At 43.1% G+C, this 19,718-nt stretch overlaps 1 protein-coding gene across 2 annotated transcripts in view; it reads left to right on the plus strand.

The window, feature by feature from the left end:
* NFKB1 (nuclear factor kappa B subunit 1) overlaps positions 1–19,718 on the plus strand; it is a 287,360-nt gene that overhangs the window by 142,542 nt on the left and 125,100 nt on the right. For both annotated transcript variants that reach the window (XM_053703496.1, XM_053703495.1), the window contains exons 7-9: positions 220–374; positions 7,522–7,680; positions 13,463–13,567. In XM_053703496.1, coding sequence (XP_053559471.1) covers positions 220–374; positions 7,522–7,680; positions 13,463–13,567 — 419 coding nt within the window. The remainder of the gene's footprint in view (positions 1–219; positions 375–7,521; positions 7,681–13,462; positions 13,568–19,718) is intronic.

Raw genomic sequence — 19,718 nt, forward strand, 5'->3', positions numbered from 1 at the left:
AGAATCATCTGAATATTTGAACATTTATGAGTCACAGGAATTTGCATGACCCAAAGGTTTCATATTTATTGATTAAGATCAGGACAGTTTTCAAACTGCATATTTTGTCTTGCCTGGGGAATTCATATTATATCATACTGTTTACTAAATGTTTGTTTAAACAGAAACTGCTGTGATTAGAGCAATCAGACTTCATGGTAATTCTGCAATACATTGTAGGTTTGCTAACCTGGGAATACTTCATGTGACAAAGAAGAAAGTGATTGAGGTGCTAGAAGCTCGCATGACCGATGCCTTTAAAAAGGGATACAATGCAGGGCTCTTAGTGCACCAGGAGCTCAGTTATCCATATTCCGCAGACCGACCCTTAAGTGGTGAGTGAGTTGTGCCGTACAAGACGTGTACTGTAGGTTTAGGAGTAATTCACTACTGAGCTACAAGTCTACTTCTATAAAGGGACACTAAAGTCAAAATGAAACATTCAGGATTCAGACAGACCTCGCAATTTTAAACAATTTTCTAATTTTCTTCTGTTGTCTTATTTGCATTGTTCCCTTGATATCCTTTGTTAAAAAGCATACCTAGGTAGGCTCAGGACCAGCAATGCACTACTGGGAGCTAGCTGGTGACTGGTTGCTGCACATATATGCCTTTTGTCATTGGCTCACTTGATGTGTTCAGCTAAGTCCCAGTAGTGCATTGCTGCTTATAATAGAAGTAAACTGGAGCGTTTAATTGTATAAGCTATATGAATTTAAGAATGAAACATCTGAGGCTTCATGTCCCTTTAACCCCCCCTCCACCACTTAACTTTTGCTCAACTTTTACAAATTTTAACTGATATTTTAGTAGTTAAAATCTTTATTGTAGTTTTATCTATGTTGCTGCTTTTTTGTGGCTGGTTCTAGACAGACAACACAATTCTCACAGGTCCAGTGATTATTAATACATACTGCTATCACATACGTAGGGCTAGATTTTATTAGCCCTTTTCTCCACTTTGACTGCAGGTTTGTACAAGTAAACCTGCAGTCACAATTTATCATTTGCTTCTTCCCTACCCTGTTCTCCAACTCTTAGGTGGAAAATTTCAACCTCCCCGGTCACTTCTGACCAGGAAGATTGACAGCTCCTGCGCATGATTGACTGTGCGTGGGCAGGGGGTGGAGTTGCACATGAGTGCAAAGTAGCATTCGTGTGAGCTTGGGCAGACAGGGGCAAATATGTCCGCCATGGATTGATAGATTAAGTCAATATTCTAGCCAGGAAATACTCATACACTTGTAAAGCCAGTGAGATCAATTCTCTTTATAAATGTAGTTGTTTTTTGTTTTTTTGACTACCTGTTTACCATTATGTAACATGATCTATAAAAAAAATGATTGTATGAATAAACAGACTTCAATAAATAGCTATGAAAAGAATATTCATTGCAAACGTTAAAAGCCTCTGAATTTAAGATTAAATTAATCAGTCTATTAACCTTGTCTACACAGTGGGACAGCCCTAGAAGGCAAAAATTACAGTAATCGCTGTGTTCTTTAAACATACTTGCATGTCCCTTACTAAGCTAAAAATCCCTGTTACTTTATGCTGCACAAACAGCCCTAAGCTGTCACTCTAGGCTGGGCTGCATCGCCCCTCTGACCTAGTAGCCAAAAATACCTGTGTGGTCCCATACTAGGATGCAAATTCCTATTATTGTTTTCTATCTATCTATCTATCTCTGTGTGTGTGTGTGTGTATATATATATATATATATATATATATGTGTGTTTGTGTGTGTGTATGTGTTTATATATATATATATATGTGTGTATGCGTTTATATATATATATATATATATATATATATATATATGTGTGTGTGTAATAGCTGGATTAGGTACTTTTTGACATTAGCCTAGGTTACTGTTTTTTTTTTTCTCTTGCAAGGTGTATCCAGTCCACGGATTCATCCTTACTTGTGGGATATTCTCATTCAAAGGCTTATTTAACAGGGCTCAATAGGCTGGTTGACACTGTTGCTGGGCAATCGATTATTTAATTTCACAAATACTCGCTGTAGACACTTTTAAACACTTTTGGTGTGTTTATTACGGGTTTTTTTCCACATGGCATAATTTTAGTCACCTAATTGTGATTTTGAAGGCCTCACAACTCCGGAGTGGAGTGGGAGGGGGCCTAATTTTGCGCCTCAGTTGCGCAGTTCATTTCATCAGACAGTTCATGCTGCTTCACATGGAGGGTCCAGAGACTGTTTGAGGACCTCAAAGAAGCTGTTTTCCCCAAAACTAATCCCTAAGGGCAGGTAGGGCCACAGCAGGCTGCTGTGGCAAGGTGCTGTAGTTTGTTAACCGGTTGTGGGCTTTAGGCTGCTCCGGTTTGGGCATTAAGGGGTTAATCGGGCTGAAACTTGTTGTGCAATCATATCGAAGCATTAGGCACATACTGTGAAAATTTCAAAAGGATTGGTACATTTTTCACTGATTTGTAAAATTGTGTGCGCTTTTTATTTCTTAAAGGCACAGTACCGTTTTTTTCAAATTGTGATTTTACTTGCTTAAAGTGTTTTCCAAACCTGCTTGCATATAATACTAATCTGTTTAACATGTCTGACACTAAGGAAAAGCCTTGTTCTATGTGTTCAGTAGCCATGGTGGAACCCCCTCTCAAAATGTGTCCCAAGTGCACTAATGTGTCTATACACTTTAAAGATCATATTGTGTCACTTAAAAATGTAGCCCTAGATGATTCTATGACTGAAGGTAATGAGGATAGTCCACCTTCCTCTCCCCAGGTGTCATCACCAGTTACGCCCGCTCAAGCAATACCTAGTACCTCTAGTGCATTGGCACCTATTACATTGCAACAACTAGCGACAGTCATGGATAATTCCCTTGCGGCCTTTCTATCCAAACTGCCATTTTTCCCCACAAAGCGAGATAGCTCTGTTTTAAGAACAGATTATGAGCAGTCGGAAGCTTTGGGAGGTTTATCTGACATACCCTCACAACACTCTGATGTAGGAGCGAGGGATGTGATGTCTGAGGGAGAAATTTCTGACTCAGGAAAGGTTTCTTAACGGGCAGAATCAGATTCACTAGCGTTTAAATTTAAGTTGGAACACCTCCGCGTATTGCTTAGGGAGGTTTTATCCACTCTGGATGATTGTGACCCTATGGTGGTTCCAGAGAAATTGTGTAAGATGGACAAATACCTAGAAGTCCCTGTATACACTGATGCGTTTCCGATCCCTAAGAGGGTGGCGGATATTGTGGCTAGGGAGTGGGAGAGACCAGGTGTCCCTTTTGTTCCCCCCCCCCTATTTTTAAGAAAATGTTCCCCATAACTGACCCCAGGCGGGACTCGTGGCAGACGGTCCCTAAGGTAGAGGGGGCAGTTTCGACACTGGCCAAGCGCACAACCATTCCAATCGAAGACAGTTGTGCTTTCAAAGATCCTATGGATAAAAAGTTAGAAGGTTTACTAAAGAAAATATTTGTTCAACAAGGTTTCCTTCTCCAACCTATTGCCTGCATTATTCCTGTAACTACTGCAGCGGCTTTTTGGTTTGAGGCGCTGGAGGAGTCGCTCCAGAGGGAGACCTCATATGACGAAGTCATGAATAGAATTAATGCACTAAAAGTGGCTAATTCTTTTATCACAGATGCCGCTTTGCAATTAGATAAGTTAGCGGCAAAAATTTCTGGTTTCGCCATTATGGCGCGCAGAGCGCTTTGGCTCAAGTCATGGTCGGCCGACGTGTCGTCCAAATCAAAATGACTAAATATCCCTTTCAAGGGAAAGACCCTTTTCGGGCCCGAGTTGAAAGAGATTATTTCAGATATCACCGGGGGAAAGGGCCATGCTCTCCCGCAGGATAGGCCTTTTAAGGCTAAAAACAAAGCTAATTTTCGTTCCTTTCGCAACTTCAGGAGCGGTCCTGCTTCAACCTCTACAGCTGCAAAGCAAGAGGCTAACGCTTCACAGCCCAAGGTGACCTGGAAGCCTTTGCAGGGCTGGAACAAGGGTAAACTGGCCAAGAAGCCTGCAGCTGCTACTAAGACAGCATGAAGGGGTAGCCCCCGATCCGGGACCGGATCTGGTAGGGGGCAGACTCTCTCTCTTCACTCAGGCTTGGGCAAGAGATGTTCACGATCCCTGGGCATTAGAGATTGTTACTCAGGGATATCTTCTAGAATTCAAGGACTCCCCTCCAAGGGGAAGGTTCCACATTTCTCGTCTGTCTGCAGACCAGACAAAGAAAGAGGCGTTCTTACGCTGTGTAGAAGACCTACTCATGATGGGAGTGATATATCCAGTTCCAATTGCAGAACAAGGACTGGGTTTTTACTCAAACCTGTTTGTGGTTCCCAAAAAGGAAGGAACTTTCAGACCAATCCTGGATCTAAAAATTCTAAACAAATTCCTCAGAGTTCCATCATTCAAGATGGAGACCATTCGAACAATCTTACCTATGATCCAGGAAGGTCAATATATGACTACCGTGGATCTAAAGGATGCGTACCTACATATTCCTATCCACAAAGATCATCACCAGTTCCTAAGGTTCGCTTTTCTGGACAAGCATTACCAGTTTGTGGCCCTTCCTTTCGGTTTGGCCACTGCTCCCAGAATTTTCACAAAGGTACTAGGGTCCCTTCTGGCGGTACTAAGACCGCGGGGCATTGCAGTAGCACCTTATCTGGACGACATCTTAATACAGGCGTCATCTTTTCCCAGAGCCAAGGCTCACACGGAGATTGTACTGGCCTTTCTAAGGTCTCACGAGTGGAAGGTGAACATCGAAAAAAGTTCTCTGTCCCCGCTCACAAGGGTTCCCTTCCTGGGAACACTAATAGACTCGGTAGAAATGAAAATATTTCTGACGGAGGTCAGGAAGTTAAAGCTTGTAACTACTTGCCGAGTTCTTCATTCCATTCCTCGGCCATCTGTAGCTCAGTGCATGGAGGTAATCGGATTAATGGTAGCGGCAATGGACGTAGTTCCTTTTGCGCAAATACATCTCAGACCACTGCAACTGTGCATGCTCAAACAGTGGAATGGGGATTATGCAGATTTGTCTCCTCAAATACAACTGGACCAGTGAACCAGAGATTCTCTTCTCTGGTGGTTATCTCAGGATCACCTGTCTCAGGGAATATGCTTCCGCAGACCAGAGTGGATCATTGTAACGACCAACGCCAGTCTGTTAGGCTGGGGTGCGGTCTGGGACTCCCTGAAAGCTCAGGACTTATGGTCTCGGGAAGAGTCTCTTCTCCCGATAAACATTTTGGAACTGAGAGCGATATTCAACACGCTTCAGGCATGGCCTCAACTAGCTGCAGCCAAATTCATCAGATTTCAGTAGGACAACATAACGACTGTAGCGTACATCAATCATCAGGGGGGAACAAAGAGTTCCCTAGCGATGAAGGAAGTAACCAAAATAATCAGGTGGGCGGAGGATCACTCCTGCCATCTATCAGGAGTAGACAACTGGGAGGCGGATTTTCTAAGTCGTCAGATTTTTCACCCGGGGGAGTGGGAACTCCGCCCGGAGGTTTTTGCTCAGCTGACCCAGCTATGGGGCATTCCAGAGTTGGATCTGATGGCGTCCCATCAGAACACCAAACTTCCTCTCTACGGATCCAGGTCCAGGGACCCCAAGGCGGCATTGATAGATGCTCTAGCAGTGCCTTGGTCCTTCAGTCTGGCTTATGTCTTTCCACCGTTTCCTCTTCTCCCTCGTCTGGTCGCCAGAATAAAACAGGAGAAGGCTTCGGTAATTCTGATAGCGCCTGCGTGGCCACGCAGGACTTGGTATGCAGACCTAGTGGACATGTCATCTGTCCCACCATGGACACTGCCAACGAGGCAGGATCTTCTAATACAGGGTCCATTCAAGCATCCAAATCTAGTTTCTCTGCTGCTGACTGCTTGGAGATTGAACGCTTAATTCTATCTAAGCGTGGTTTCTCTGAATCAGTTATAGATACTCTGATCCAGGCTAGAAAGCCTGTCACCAGGAAAATTTACCATAAGATATGGCGGAAATATCTTTGTTGGTGCGAATCCAAGGGTTACTCGTGGAGTAAGATTAGGATTCCCAGGATATTGTCTTTTCTCCAAGACGGATTGGAGAAAGGTTTGTCAGCTAGTTCCTTAAATGGCAGATATCTGCTTTGTCTATCCTTTTACACAAGCGTCTGGCAGAGGTACCAGACGTTCAAGCGTTTGCTCAGGCTTTAGTCAGAATCAAGCCTGTCTATAAACCTGTGGCTCCGCCATGGAGTCTACATTTAGTTCTTTCAGTTCTTCAAGGGGTTCCGTTTGAACCTTTACATTCCATAGATATTAAGTTATTATCTTGGAAGGTTTTGTTTTTGGTAGCTATATCTTCTGCTCAAAGAGTTTCAGAATTGTCTGCTTTGCAGTGTAATTCACCCTATCTGGTGTTCCATGCAGATAAGGTTGTTTTGCGTACCAAACCTGGTTTTCTTCCTAAAGTTGTTTCTAATAAGAATATTAACCAGGAAATCATTGTTCCCTCTCTGTGTCCTAATCCATCTTCAAAGAAGGCTATTACACAATCTTAATGTGGTTCGTGCTTTAAAATTCTATTTACAAGCAACTAAAGATTTCAGACAAACATCATCCTTGTTTGTTGTCTATTCTGGTAAGAGGAGAGGTCAGAAAGCGACTGCTACCTCTCTTTCCTTCTGGCTGAAAAGCATCATCCGATTGGCTTATGAGACTGCTGGACAGCAGCCTCCTGAACAAATTACCGCTCATTCTACCAGAGCTGTGGCTTCCACATGGGCTTTCAAGAATGAGGCTTCTGTTGAACAGATTTGTAAGGCAGCGACTTGGTCTTCACTGCATACTTTTGCCAAATTTTACAAATTCGATACTTTTGCTTCTTCGGAGGCTATTTTTGGGAGAAAGGTTTTGCAAGCAGTGGTGCCTTCCGTTTAGGTTACCTGTCTTGTTCCCTCCCTTCATCCGTGTCCTAAAGCTTTGGTATTGGTATCCCACAAGTAAGGATGAATCCGTGGACTGGATACACCTTGCAAGAGAAAACAGAATTTATGCTTACCTGATAAATTACTTTCTCTTGCGGTGTATCCAGTCCACGGCCCGCCATGGCAATTAAGTCAGGTTAAAAATTTTTGTTTAAACTACAGTCACCACTGCACCCTATAGTTTCTCCTTTTCTTCTAACCTTTGGTCGAATGACTGGGGGGTGGAGCTAGAGGGGGAGCTATATGGACAGCTCTGGTGTGTGCTCTCTTTGCCACTTCCTGTAGGGAATGAGAATATCCCACAAGTAAGGATGAATCCGTGGACTGGATACACCGCAAGAGAAAGTAATTTATCAGGTAAGCATAAATTCTGTTTTTTTACCTTTCTAGGCAAAAACAAGAGATATTTAATGTCCTGTGTGTTGTAATAACACATTTAACAAAAAGCTTTTATGATTGTTGAACACTTGGTTGTGTTAATATTTGGGTTGCAGATCGAGAACGAGAAATAATTCACCAAGCGGCATTGCAGCAATCCAAAGACATAGATCTCAGCGTGGTGCGACTCATGTTCACTGCATTCCTGCCAGACAGCAATGGTAGCTTTTCAAGGCTCCTTGAACCTGTAATATCAGTGCCTATCTATGACAGTAGTAAGTACCTACTTTGGGGATTTATTATATTGGTTATTTATTTTAGGCCTTTTTTGCATATATTTTTTAGGTTTTTATCTCCAGTCTGGCCATAGGTCAGGTACTGAAACCTCAGTGCAAATTTTTCCTAACTAAGAATCTTGGTCTCGCATGGCTTAAGATCCTCCTAATATATATTTTTTTAGGGTTTGTTGAATAATCTTCAATTAGAGATATGAGCAGGATTAAAATATTAATGAACTATGGACCAAGTATAGTGTATGAGTAAAGCATGAAACACACTTTAATAAGACAAATGCAGACTCATAATTTGAACCTTGTTTTTAGAAGAGGTAATCTATTGCAGCACATCAGAGACTGTAGTCTATTATCTTACCCACGGAACCCGCTATGGCAATAACCTTTCCACATGTGGCTCCCTCCCTCTTTGTGCTTATGTCAATCTGCACAGATGCACTTTGGGCTTGGAGGAGATGTTGTCCATGACTTTATTTCATATATAATAGTTAAGTTCCTTTTTCCCCAGTCTCTGTGTACAATTTGTTGCTTGAATAAACAAACAGGCTGGGGACTACTATATGGCTCTGGGGTCTAAATAGGGATCACTTTTATGCAATATTTATTTTTATTAAAAGATGAACTTTACTTTTATGACTTAATTTTTACTTTTTTGAGATAAAAAGTTTTTTTTTCAGCTTGGAGTTGTAGAGAAGAGGTTTTCAAACCTGTCCTCGGGCCTCCCTAACAGGCCAGATTTCCAGGATTAACTAATTATTTTACCTGTAACTCTATTTTTGGTATGTGAATATTTACATAGAGCAAATTATTTTAGTTTGTTAATTTAGTCCTACATTTGTTGTACTATTATCCAATGTCTTACTTCTAATGTTTTGGTAATTGCCATGTGATGGATGCTCAATCCTTATCAATACTTGCTATTATTCTAAAATGTATAGCTGTCTTATGCCACAGTTGTAACCCCCTCCAAATTGTATTGTCTGTTTACTTAACATCTCACCCTGACAGACCAGAATCTAACTTTCCAATTGGCCTTTCCAATTGTCTTTGATTAGCAATCAAATAAATTTAGTGGACTCAGCTGACTGCCCTGCCTGCATATATTTCACACTAGTTTGGGAGGTGCATTACACTAACAATAACATTTTCAAAGTGAACATTTTATAAGTGAGGCATTAACATTAGAATTATACAAGGATTGGGCAAGGGGCAAGACACAAGGCAAGTATTTCTGATATTATGTTTCATATACCTTTTTGTTTTCTTATGCAATTGCTACTGTAATTCTGTGTCTTATATGTTTAACTGGTTCCCAATTTTGTAAAAATGCTCAATATATTCATATTCCTTTTTGCTACCTCTTGTCTCTATAACAAACTACATTATTCAATTACTCCTTCTCTCTCTCCACCTGCACTGTTCATTAGCCCATCTCTCTTAAACGCACCTTACTTTTGTACTCATGAACTTTACCTATTCCTAAACACTCTCTCTCCCCCCTGCAGCTCGTCTCAAACGCAGTCTCACTACTGCAAATCTGTATCTCATCTCATGTCACTCTCCCTCTTGCTTTTACTTACTGCTGGTGACATCTCCCCTAATCCTGGTCCACAACCACTGCCAAGCCATGCACATCCATGTGTACCATCCCATAGACTCAGAAAACAAAACTCTGCTAACTTTACTCACATTCCTCTTGCATCACTCTGGAACTCTTGCTCTGTTTGCAACAAGCTCACTTCTATACATGACCTCTTCATCTCCCGCTCCCTCAATCTTCTGGCCCTAACAGTAACCTGGCTCTCTCCCCTAGACACAGCATCCACTGCTGCTCTGTCACATGGGGGTCTCCACTTCAGCCACACTCCTAGGTCTGGTAATAGACAAGGAGGTGGTGTAGGTATTTTACTTTCCTGCACCTTTCAACAAATACATCCCATCTCTTCCCTCACATGTCCCTCATTCGAAACCCACATGATTCGCTTATTCTCCCCTCTCTCTGTATGTGTTGCAGTCATATACCGACCCCCTGGCTCCTCAACTCAATTTCTAGATCACTTGGCTGCCTGGCTACCTTATTTCCTTTCCTCAGACACCCCTGCCTTCATTCTTGGTGACTTCAACATCCCCCTTGACAATCCCACTGCCTCACCTGCAAAACAACTTCTGCAACTCACTTTCTCTTTTGGTCTGTCACAATGGACTGATTCTCCCACTCACAAAGACGGTCACTCTCTTGACCTGATCTTTAGCTATCGATGCACTCTCTCAAACTTCACAAACTCCCCCATTCCTCTTTCTGACCACCATCTCCTTAATTGCAATATATCATCCCTTCCTACAACTCTCCCTCAAACTTCACAGAAGCATTATGTCTTTAGATCAGCAACAGCTTGCTAATTCCCTCAAACCGCTCCTCTCATGCTTCTCATCCTTCTCATCCTTTTCCTGCCCTGAACAATTTATCTGCCACTATAATTCCACCCCTATATCCGTCCTTGACAATCTCGCCCCTCTTACCATTGCTTGGAAATCACACACTCATCCTCAGTCCTGGCCTACTCCTCTGACACGGTACCTACGCAGATGTTCCCGTACTGCTGAACAGCACTGGAGAAAATTTCGGAGTTCAGCTGATTTTCTTCATTACAAATTCATCTTGAACTCCTACTATTCTGCCCTTAATCTCCATAAGCAACACTACTTCTCTACTCTTATCTCTAATCTTTCTTCAAACCCAAAACGTCTGTTCTCCACATTCAATACTCTCCTACGCCCTCCCCCACCTCCTAATGCAACTTCTCTGTCAGCTCAAGACTTTGCAAACCACTTCAATAACAAAATTGACTCCATCAGAAATGAAAATGAAATCGGCTCTCAACATAATTCCATTCTCTCCCCCCCTCAAATGCTCTCACTCAGCCACAACCCACATAACCTGAAACTTAGCGCATTCTCCCTTGTTACTGAGGAAGAAGTTTTGGCACTTATACTGCGCTCTCACCTCACTACCTGTCCCCTTGACCCTATCCCCTCACAGCTACTCCCCTCCCTCTCTACTACCCTTACCCCTATACTAACACACATTTTCAACCTCTCCCTCAGCACCGGTATATTTCCCTCATCGCCGAAACATGCGCTGGTCACACCTATCCTCAAAAAACCTTCCCTTGATCCTACCTCCCCATCCAACTACCACCCTATTTCCCTCCTCCCTCTTGCCTCAAAGCTTCTCGAAAAACTAGTATATGCACGCCTATCCCATTTCCTTACGTTAAACTCCCTTCTTGACCCACTGCAATCTGGATTTCGTCCCCATCACTCCACAGAGACAGCTATTGTTAAGGTTACCAACAACCTACTTACAGCAAAATCAAAAGGCCACTTCTCTCCGCTTATCCTCCTTGATCTGTCCGCAGCCTTTGACACTGTTGACCACCCTCCTTTGCTCCAAATCCTCCAATCCTTCGGCATCTGTGACACAGCCCTTTCGTGGCTCTACCTGTCAAACCGTACCTTTAGTGTAGCCTTCTCAGGGGGCCTCCTCTGCCCCGTCAACACTTTCTGTCGGAGTACCGCAAGGCTCTGTCCTCGGTCCCCTTCTCTTCTCAATCTACACGTCATCACTAGGTTCCCTAATAAAGTCCCACAGTTTCCAATATCATTTGTATGCCAACGACACACAAATTTACTTTTCTGCACCAGACCTATCTCCTTCCTTGCTAACCCGTGTCACTAACCGTCTTTCTCACATCTCTTCCTGGATGTCCTCTCACTACCTCAAGCTAAATCTCTCCAAAACTGAGCTCCTCATTTTCCCCCCTTCTTCAAAAATCTCCACCCCCCAATCTCTCTATAACTGTCGACAACTCCATCATTACCCCTACCCCGCATGCCCAATGTCTCGGGGTCACATTTGACTCAGATCTTTCTTTCACTCCACACATTCAGTCCTTGGCTAAAGCATTCCACTTCCACCTTAAAAATATCTCTAAAATTAGACACTTCCTTACACAAGACACAACTAAGATTTTAATCCACTCTCTCATTCTTTCCCGCCTCGATTACTGCAACTCTGTCCTCTCTGGTCTCCCCACCTGCCGCCTAGATCCTTTACAATCCATAATGAATGCCTCTGCCAGACTCATCTTCCTTACACGTCGCTCTTCATCTGCTGCTCCTCTCTGCCAATCCCTTCACTGGTTTCCTCTTGCCTCTAGGATCAAACACAAAATTCTCACTCTGACATACAAAGCCCTCAACTGCACTGCTCCTCCCTATATCTCAGACCTTGTCTCCAGATACTCTCCCTCCCGTCCCCTTCGCTCTGCTCATGACCTCCTACTCTCCTCCTCTCTGGTTACCTCATCGCACTCCCGTTTACAGGACTTCTCCAGACTGGCTCCCATCTTGTGGAACTCTCTGCCTCGCCCCACAAGACTCTCCCCTAGTTTTGAAAGCTTCAAGCACTCCCTAAAGACTTTACTGTTCAGGGATGCATACTCCATTGCTATCCCCTGAACCCCCTTAGCATGTAAGCCTAAGGGGCCCATTTATCAAAGGGCTTGCGGACCTGATCCGACACTGCGGATCAGGTCCGCAAGACCTCGCTAAATGCGGAGAGCAATACGCTCTCCACATTTAACATTGCACCAGCAGCTCACAAGAGCTGCTGGTGCAACGCCGCCCCCTGCTGACTCGCGGCCAATCGGCTGCCAGCAGGGAGCTGTCAATCAACCCGATCGTATTCGATCGGGTTGATTTCCGGCGGTTCCTGTCCGCCTGCTCAGAGCAGGCGGACAGGGTTATGAAGCAGCGGTCTTTAGACCGCTGCTTCATAACTTGTGTTTCTGGCGAGTCTGAAGACTCGCCAGAAACACGGCCCTTCAAGCTCCATACGGAGCTTGATAAATGGGCCTGCATGAGTCCAGCTGTTTGTAGATCACCTTCTTAAGAGCTGACTACAACAGTGCAACTCTTGGCAGGGCCCTCTACCCATTTGATCCCTATAATTGTTTTGTTGAACTCCCCCTTTGTTTTTAGCGCTGCGGAATCTGTTGGCGCTCTACAAATAACCGATAATAATAATAATAACCTGTGCTCTAGTTCAGATATCCTCAAAATCTGGCCTTATAGGGAGTCCTGAGAACAGGTTTGAAAACCAGTGGTCTAGAGGGAAGCAGTCTGAGATATGTACTGTTATAAGTTGTGTTTTTATTCATATATGATAGTAGGAATTAATACATACTAGATTTATGGTGCAATATACAGATACTGGACTTTTGTTTAAATGTATGAAGATGAAAATATTATTTCATGTAAATTAGTATTGAATGTACTAGGAAAGGTGAAGATTTGCTTTAAAAAAGAAGCAAAGTTATGGATTTGACCTTGAGAGTGGGTGTGACCAAATAAGCCAATAGTCTTAATCTTTGCTAATGATAGTAATAAGAGTTTGAATTTGATCAGGGCTAGCTATTTAGTGGAACTTGGTGTGACCACAGGAACTTAGAAGCATTTATATATTATAGATTATTGTCATGTGAAATTTGAATTCTCTGAACTTTAATAATTGAGACTGCTGACTATGGCTGAGTTTAGATTGTTGTAGGCTGATAGTTGGGGGCATCAAATTATTTTTGGGCCCCAGGCAGAACAATGCTGCTTGAACCAGCCCTGGTATTGACAGAAGTCATACACAGATAAATATATAAATATACGTTTGCTTAGCTCAAAATATGCCTCTGTGGTATTTCCTCGGCAGAAGCCCCAAATGCCTCCAACTTGAAGATTGTGAGAATGGACAGAACCTCGGGCTGTGTGACAGGAGGGGAGGAGATCTACCTTCTCTGTGACAAAGTACAAAAAGGTTAGTGCAAGATTAACCCTTAGGTGTTCCTACTAAACCACTTAATATACCCTCTTAGCCTACATCTGTATGTTTATGCCCAATGTTCCCTGTTTAGATTTAGATGTATGTAACTATGTTGGAGATGCCTCTTCTTCTTATTCCCTTAATATACAAGTTATTGCCTTAATTGAATGTTTACATTAGATAATGCACTTAGAGGTAATAGATCACTCAGTAAGCAGATTTAGTCCCTGACCTCAGACACCTACAATTTGATATTAGTATCCCTTTTCTCCAACATAGGTGTGTCCGGTCCACGGCGTCATCCTTACTTGTGGGATATTCTCTTCCCCAACAGGAAATGGCAAAGAGCCCAGCAAAGCTGGTCACATGATCCCTCCTAGGCTCCGCCTTCCCCAGTCATTCTCTTTGCCGTTGCACAGGCAACATCTCCACGGAGATGGCTCAGAGTTTTTTTGGTGTTTAAATGTAGTTTTTATTCTTCTATCAAGAGTTTGTTATTTTAAAATAGTGCTGGTATGTACTATTTACTCTGAAACAGAAAAGAGATGAAGATTTCTGTTTGTAAGAGGAAAATGATTTTAGCAACCGTTACTAAAATCGATGGCTGTTTCCACACAGGACTGTTGAGAGGAATTAACTTCAGTTGGGGGAAACAGTGAGCAGACTTTGGCTTCTTGAGGTATGACACATTTCTAAAAAGACTTGGTAATGCTGGAAGCTGTCATTTTCCCTATGGGATCCGGTAAGCCATTTTCTTAATTTTCAATATAAGAATAAAAGGGCTTCACAAGGGCTTTAAAGACTGGTAGACATTTTTCTGGGCCAAAACGATTACTTTATAAGCATATTTAATGGTTTATAAGTTTGGAGAGTTATTTTAATCTTGGGAATTTTATTAAAAAAAACGGCAGGCACTGTATTGGACACCTTTTTCACTGGGGGCCTTTTCTAGTCATAGGCAGAGCCTCATTTTCGCGCCACTAATGCACAGTTGTTTTTGAGAAGCAAGGCATGCAGATGCATGTGTGAGGAGCTCAGATCCACTGAAAAAGCTTATTGAAGGCGTCATTTGGTATCGTATTCCCCTCTGGGCTTGGTTGGGTCTCAGCAAAGCAGATACCAGGGACTGTATAGGGGTTAAATGTAAAAACGGCTCCGGTTCCGTTATTTTAAGAGTTAAAGCTTTCAAATTTGGTGTGCAATACTTTTAAGGCTTTATGACACTGTGGTGAAATTTTGGTGAATTTTGAACATTTCCTTCATACTTTTGCGTATATTCAGTAAAAAAGTGTGTTCAGTTTAAAATTTAAAGAGACAGTAACGGTTTTATTTTAAAACGTTTTTTGTGCTTTGTTATCAAGTTTATGCCTATTAACATGTCTGAACTATCAGATAGACGATGTTCTGTATGTTCGGAAGCCAAGGTTCCTCTCCATTTAAATATATGTGATGAATGTGACAAACAAAGTAGGGACAATGATGCCACTGATAATAATGTTGCCCAAAATGATTCCTTAAGTGAGGGGAGTAAGCATGGTACTGCATCATCTCCTTCTATGTCTACACCAGTCTTGCCCACTCAGGAGGTCCCTAGTGAATCTAGTGCGCCAATCCTCCTTACTATGCAACAATTAACGGCTGTAATGGATAATTCTATTAAAAACATTTTAGCCAAAATGCCCACTTATCAGCGAAAGCGCGACTGCTCTGTTTTAGATACTGAAGAGCATGAGGACGCTGATGATAATGGTTCTGACATGCCCTTACACCAGTCTGAAGGGGCTAGGGAGGTTTTGTCTGAGGGAGAAATTTCAGATTCAGGAAAAATTTCTCAACAAGCTGAACCTGACGTTATTACATTTAAATTTAAATTGGAACATCTCCGCGCTCTGCTTAAGGAGGTGTTATCTACTCTGGATGATTGTGACAATTTGGTCATTCCAGAGAAATTATGTAAGATGGACAGGTTCCTAGAGGTCCCGGTGCCCCCCAAAGCTTTTCCTATACCCAAGCGGGTGGCGGACATTGTAAATAAAGAATGGGAAAGGCCCGGCATACCTTTTGTCCCTCCCCCTATATTTAAGAAATTATTTCCTATGGTCGACCCCAGGAAGGACTTATGGCAGACAGTCCCCAAGGTCGAGGGGGCGGTTTCTACTCTAAACAAACGCACCACTATCCCTATAGAAGATAGTTGTGCTTTCAAAGATCCTATGGATAAAAAATTAGAGGGTTTGCTTAAAAAGATGTTTGTTCAGCAAGGTTACCTTCTACAACCAATTTCATGCATTGTTCCTGTCACTACAGCAGCGTGTTTCTGGTTCGAGGAACTAGAAAAGTCGCTCAATCAAGCATCCTCTTATGAGGAGGTTATGGACAGAGTTCAAGCACTTAAGTTGGCTAACTCTTTTACCTTAGACGCCACTTTGCAATTAGCTAGATTAGCGGCGAAAAATTCAGGTTTTGCTATTGTGGCGCGCAGAGCGCTTTGGCTGAAGTCTTGGTCAGCGGATGTGTCCTCCAAGAACAGATTGCTTAACATCCCTTTCAAGGGGAAAACTCTGTTTGGCCCTGACTTGAAAGAGATTATTTCAGACATCACTGGGGGAAAGGGCCACGCCCTTCCTCAGGATAGGTCTTTTAAGGCTAAAAATAAAACAAATTTTCGTCCCTTTCGCAGAAACGGACCAGCCTCAAATTCTACATCCTCTAAGCAAGAGGGTAATTCTTCTCAAACCAAGCCAGCCTGGAGACCGATGCAAGGCTGGAACAAAGGTAAGCAGGCCAAGAAGCCCGCTACCGCTACCAAGACAGCATGAGATGCTGGCCCCCGATCCGGAACCGGATCTGGTGGGGGGCAGACTCTCTCTCTTCGCTCAGGCTTGGGCAAGAGATGTTCAGGATCCTTGGGCGCTAGAAATAGTTTCTCAAGGTTATCTCCTGGAATTCAAGGAACTACCCCAAAGGGGAAGGTTCCACAGGTCTCAATTGTCTTCAGACCAAATAAAAAGACAGGCATTCTTACATTGTGTAGAAGACCTGTTAAAAATGGGAGTGATTCATCCTGTTCCATTAGGAGAACAAGGGATGGGGTTTTACTCCAATCTGTTCATAGTTCCCAAAAAAGAGGGAACATTCAGGCCAATTTTGGATCTCAAGATCCTAAACAAATTTCTCAAGGTCCCATCGTTCAAGATGGAAACCATTCGGACAATTCTTCCTACCATCCAGGAAGGTCAATTCATGACCACGGTGGATTTAAAGGATGCGTATCTACATATTCCTATCCACAAGGAACATCATCGGTTCCTAAGATTCGCCTTTCTGGACAAGCATTACCAGTTTGTGGCACTTCCATTCGGACTAGCCACTGCTCCAAGAATTTTCACAAAGGTACTAGGGTCCCTTCTAGCGGTGCTAAGGCCAAGGGGCATTGCAGTAGTACCCTACTTGGACGACATACTGATTCAAGCGTCGTCTCTACCACAAGCAAAGGCTCATACGGACATTGTCCTAGCCTTTCTCAGATCTCACGGGTGGAAAGTGAACGTAGAAAAAAGTTCTCTATTCCCGTCAACAAGAGTTCCCTTCTTGGGAACAATAATAGACTCCTTGGAAATGAAGATTTTTCTGACAGAAGCCAGAAAATCAAAACTTCTAAGCTCTTGTCAAGCACTTCATTCTGTTCTTCTTCCTTCCATAGCGCAGTGCATGGAAGTAATAGGTTTGATGGTTGCGGCAATGGACATAGTTCCTTTTGCGCGAATTCATCTAAGACCATTACAACTGTGCATGCTCAGACAGTGGAATGGGGATTATACAGATTTGTCCCCGACGATCCAAGTAGATCAGAGGACCAGAGATTCACTCCGTTGGTGGCTGACCCTGGACAACCTGTCCCAAGGGATGAGCTTCAGAAGACCAGAGTGGGTCATTGTAACGACCGACGCCAGCCTGGTGGGCTGGGGCGCGGTCTGGAAACACCTGAAGGCTCAGGGTCTATGGTCTCGGGAAGAATCTCTTCTCCCGATAAACATTCTGGAACTGAGAGCGATATTCAATGCTCTCAAGGCTTGGCCTCAACTAGCAAAGGCCAAATTCATAAGGTTTCAATCAGACAACATGACGACTGTTGCATATATCAACCATCAGGGGGGAACAAGGAGTTCCCTGGCGATGGAAGAAGTGACCAAAGTAATTCAATGGGCGGAGCTTCACTCCTGCCACTTGTCTGCAATCCACATCCCAGGAGTGGAAAATTGGGAAGCGGATTTTCTGAGTCGTCAGACATTTCATCCGGGGGAGTGGGAACTCCATCCGGAAATCTTTGCCCAAATAACTCAATTATGGGGCACTCCAGACATGGATCTGATGGCGTCTCGTCAGAACTTCAAGGTTCCTTGCTACGGGTCCAGATCCAGGGATCCCAAGGCGACTCTAGTAGATGCACTAGTAGCGCCCTGGACCTTCAACCTAGCTTATGTGTTCCCACCGTTTCCTCTCATTCCCAGGCTGGTAGCCAGGATCAATCAAGAGAGGGCTTCGGTGATCTTGATAGCTCCTGCGTGGCCACGCAGAACTTGGTATGCAGACCTGGTGAATATGTCATCGGCTCCACCATGGAAGCTACCTTTGAGACGGGACCTTCTTGTTCAAGGTCCGTTCGAACATCCGAATCTGGCATCACTCCAACTGACTGCTTGGAGATTGAACGCTTGATTTTATCAAAGCGTGGGTTCTCAGATTCTGTCATTGATACTCTTATTCAGGCTAGAAAGCCTGTAACTAGGAAAATTTACCATAAAGTATGGAAGAAATATATCTGTTGGTGCGAATCGAAAGGATTCCCATGGAACAGGGTAAAAATTCCTAAGATTCTATCCTTTCTACAAGAGGGTTTGGAGAAAGGATAATCTGCAAGTTCTTTGAAGGGACAGATTTCTGCTTTATCTGTTTTACTTCACAAGAAGCTGGCGGCTGTGCCAGATGTTCAGGCTTTTGTTCAGGCTCTGGTTAGAATCAAGCCTGTTTACAAACCTTTGACTCCTCCTTGGAGTCTCAATTTAGTTCTTTCAGTTCTTCAAGGGGTTCCGTTTGAACCCTTACATTCCGTAGACATTAAGGCCTAGATTTAGAGTTCGGCGGTAAAAGGGCTGTTAACGCCACGCGTGTTTATGTCTAACGCACGTCATTGTTTGACTCCGGTATTTAGAGTTAAGATAAGACCATCTAACGATGCTCCTAACGCGTGTATGTCACACACGTAATCCTGCCCGCGTTAGACAGTCTCCCATAGAGATCAATGGGAAAGCAAATAAATTGCCTTTTTTCACCTAACACTCGATCTCGCGAGAATACGCACAGCTCGGTCATATGACGCATACCACATCATGCACAACAATAACACGCCGCAAATGTCACAACAACAATCAATCAACAAAGCACACAAGCATTACACATTCACGAGCGGGGGAAGTTTTAATACTATTTATACGGGGAATACGCATATACTTTAAGATGCGGAAAATCGCACAATAAAAACAAGGATTAAAAAATATATACATACACTAGAAACAAAATCGCATTCAATATCATTATATATTATGAAAAACATACATATACAACACTTCACGAAGAACACACCATCGCAAATTCACATTTAAAAAGAATACTTTTGGACAATGAAAGCTAAAACGAACACTATGACATCATCGCATTCTACACATTCCACAAATACCAACTCGAAATGAGCATGCGCAAATTCACACACCTAATACACATTGCAATAATATTAATTGCTAATAAAGCACACCTGAACACTAATTACAATGGAAATTGGGACATCATTAAACATTTACACAGGGTATATAAGCACCACACAAGCATGGCTTCTTTGACTGTGTTGCTGGTGGGTCTTTGGAGATTTAAGAATAGAGAGTTAGAGAATTTTTGAGAGTGAGTTAGTGTTAGCGTGAGAGAGTCAGTTGGTAGTGTTAGCGTGAGAGAGTCAGTTGGTAGTGTTAGCGTGAGAGAGTGAGTGAGTTAGTGGGAGTTAGTGGGAGTGGGAGAGAGTCTGTTAGTGGGAGCGTGAGTGAGTTAGTGGAAGTTATTAGTGAGAGTTGTTAGTGGGAGCGTCAGTTAGTGG

The sequence above is a fragment of the Bombina bombina genome, chromosome 2, assembly GCF_027579735.1.
Source record: "Bombina bombina isolate aBomBom1 chromosome 2, aBomBom1.pri, whole genome shotgun sequence".
NCBI lineage: Eukaryota > Metazoa > Chordata > Amphibia > Anura > Bombinatoridae > Bombina > Bombina bombina.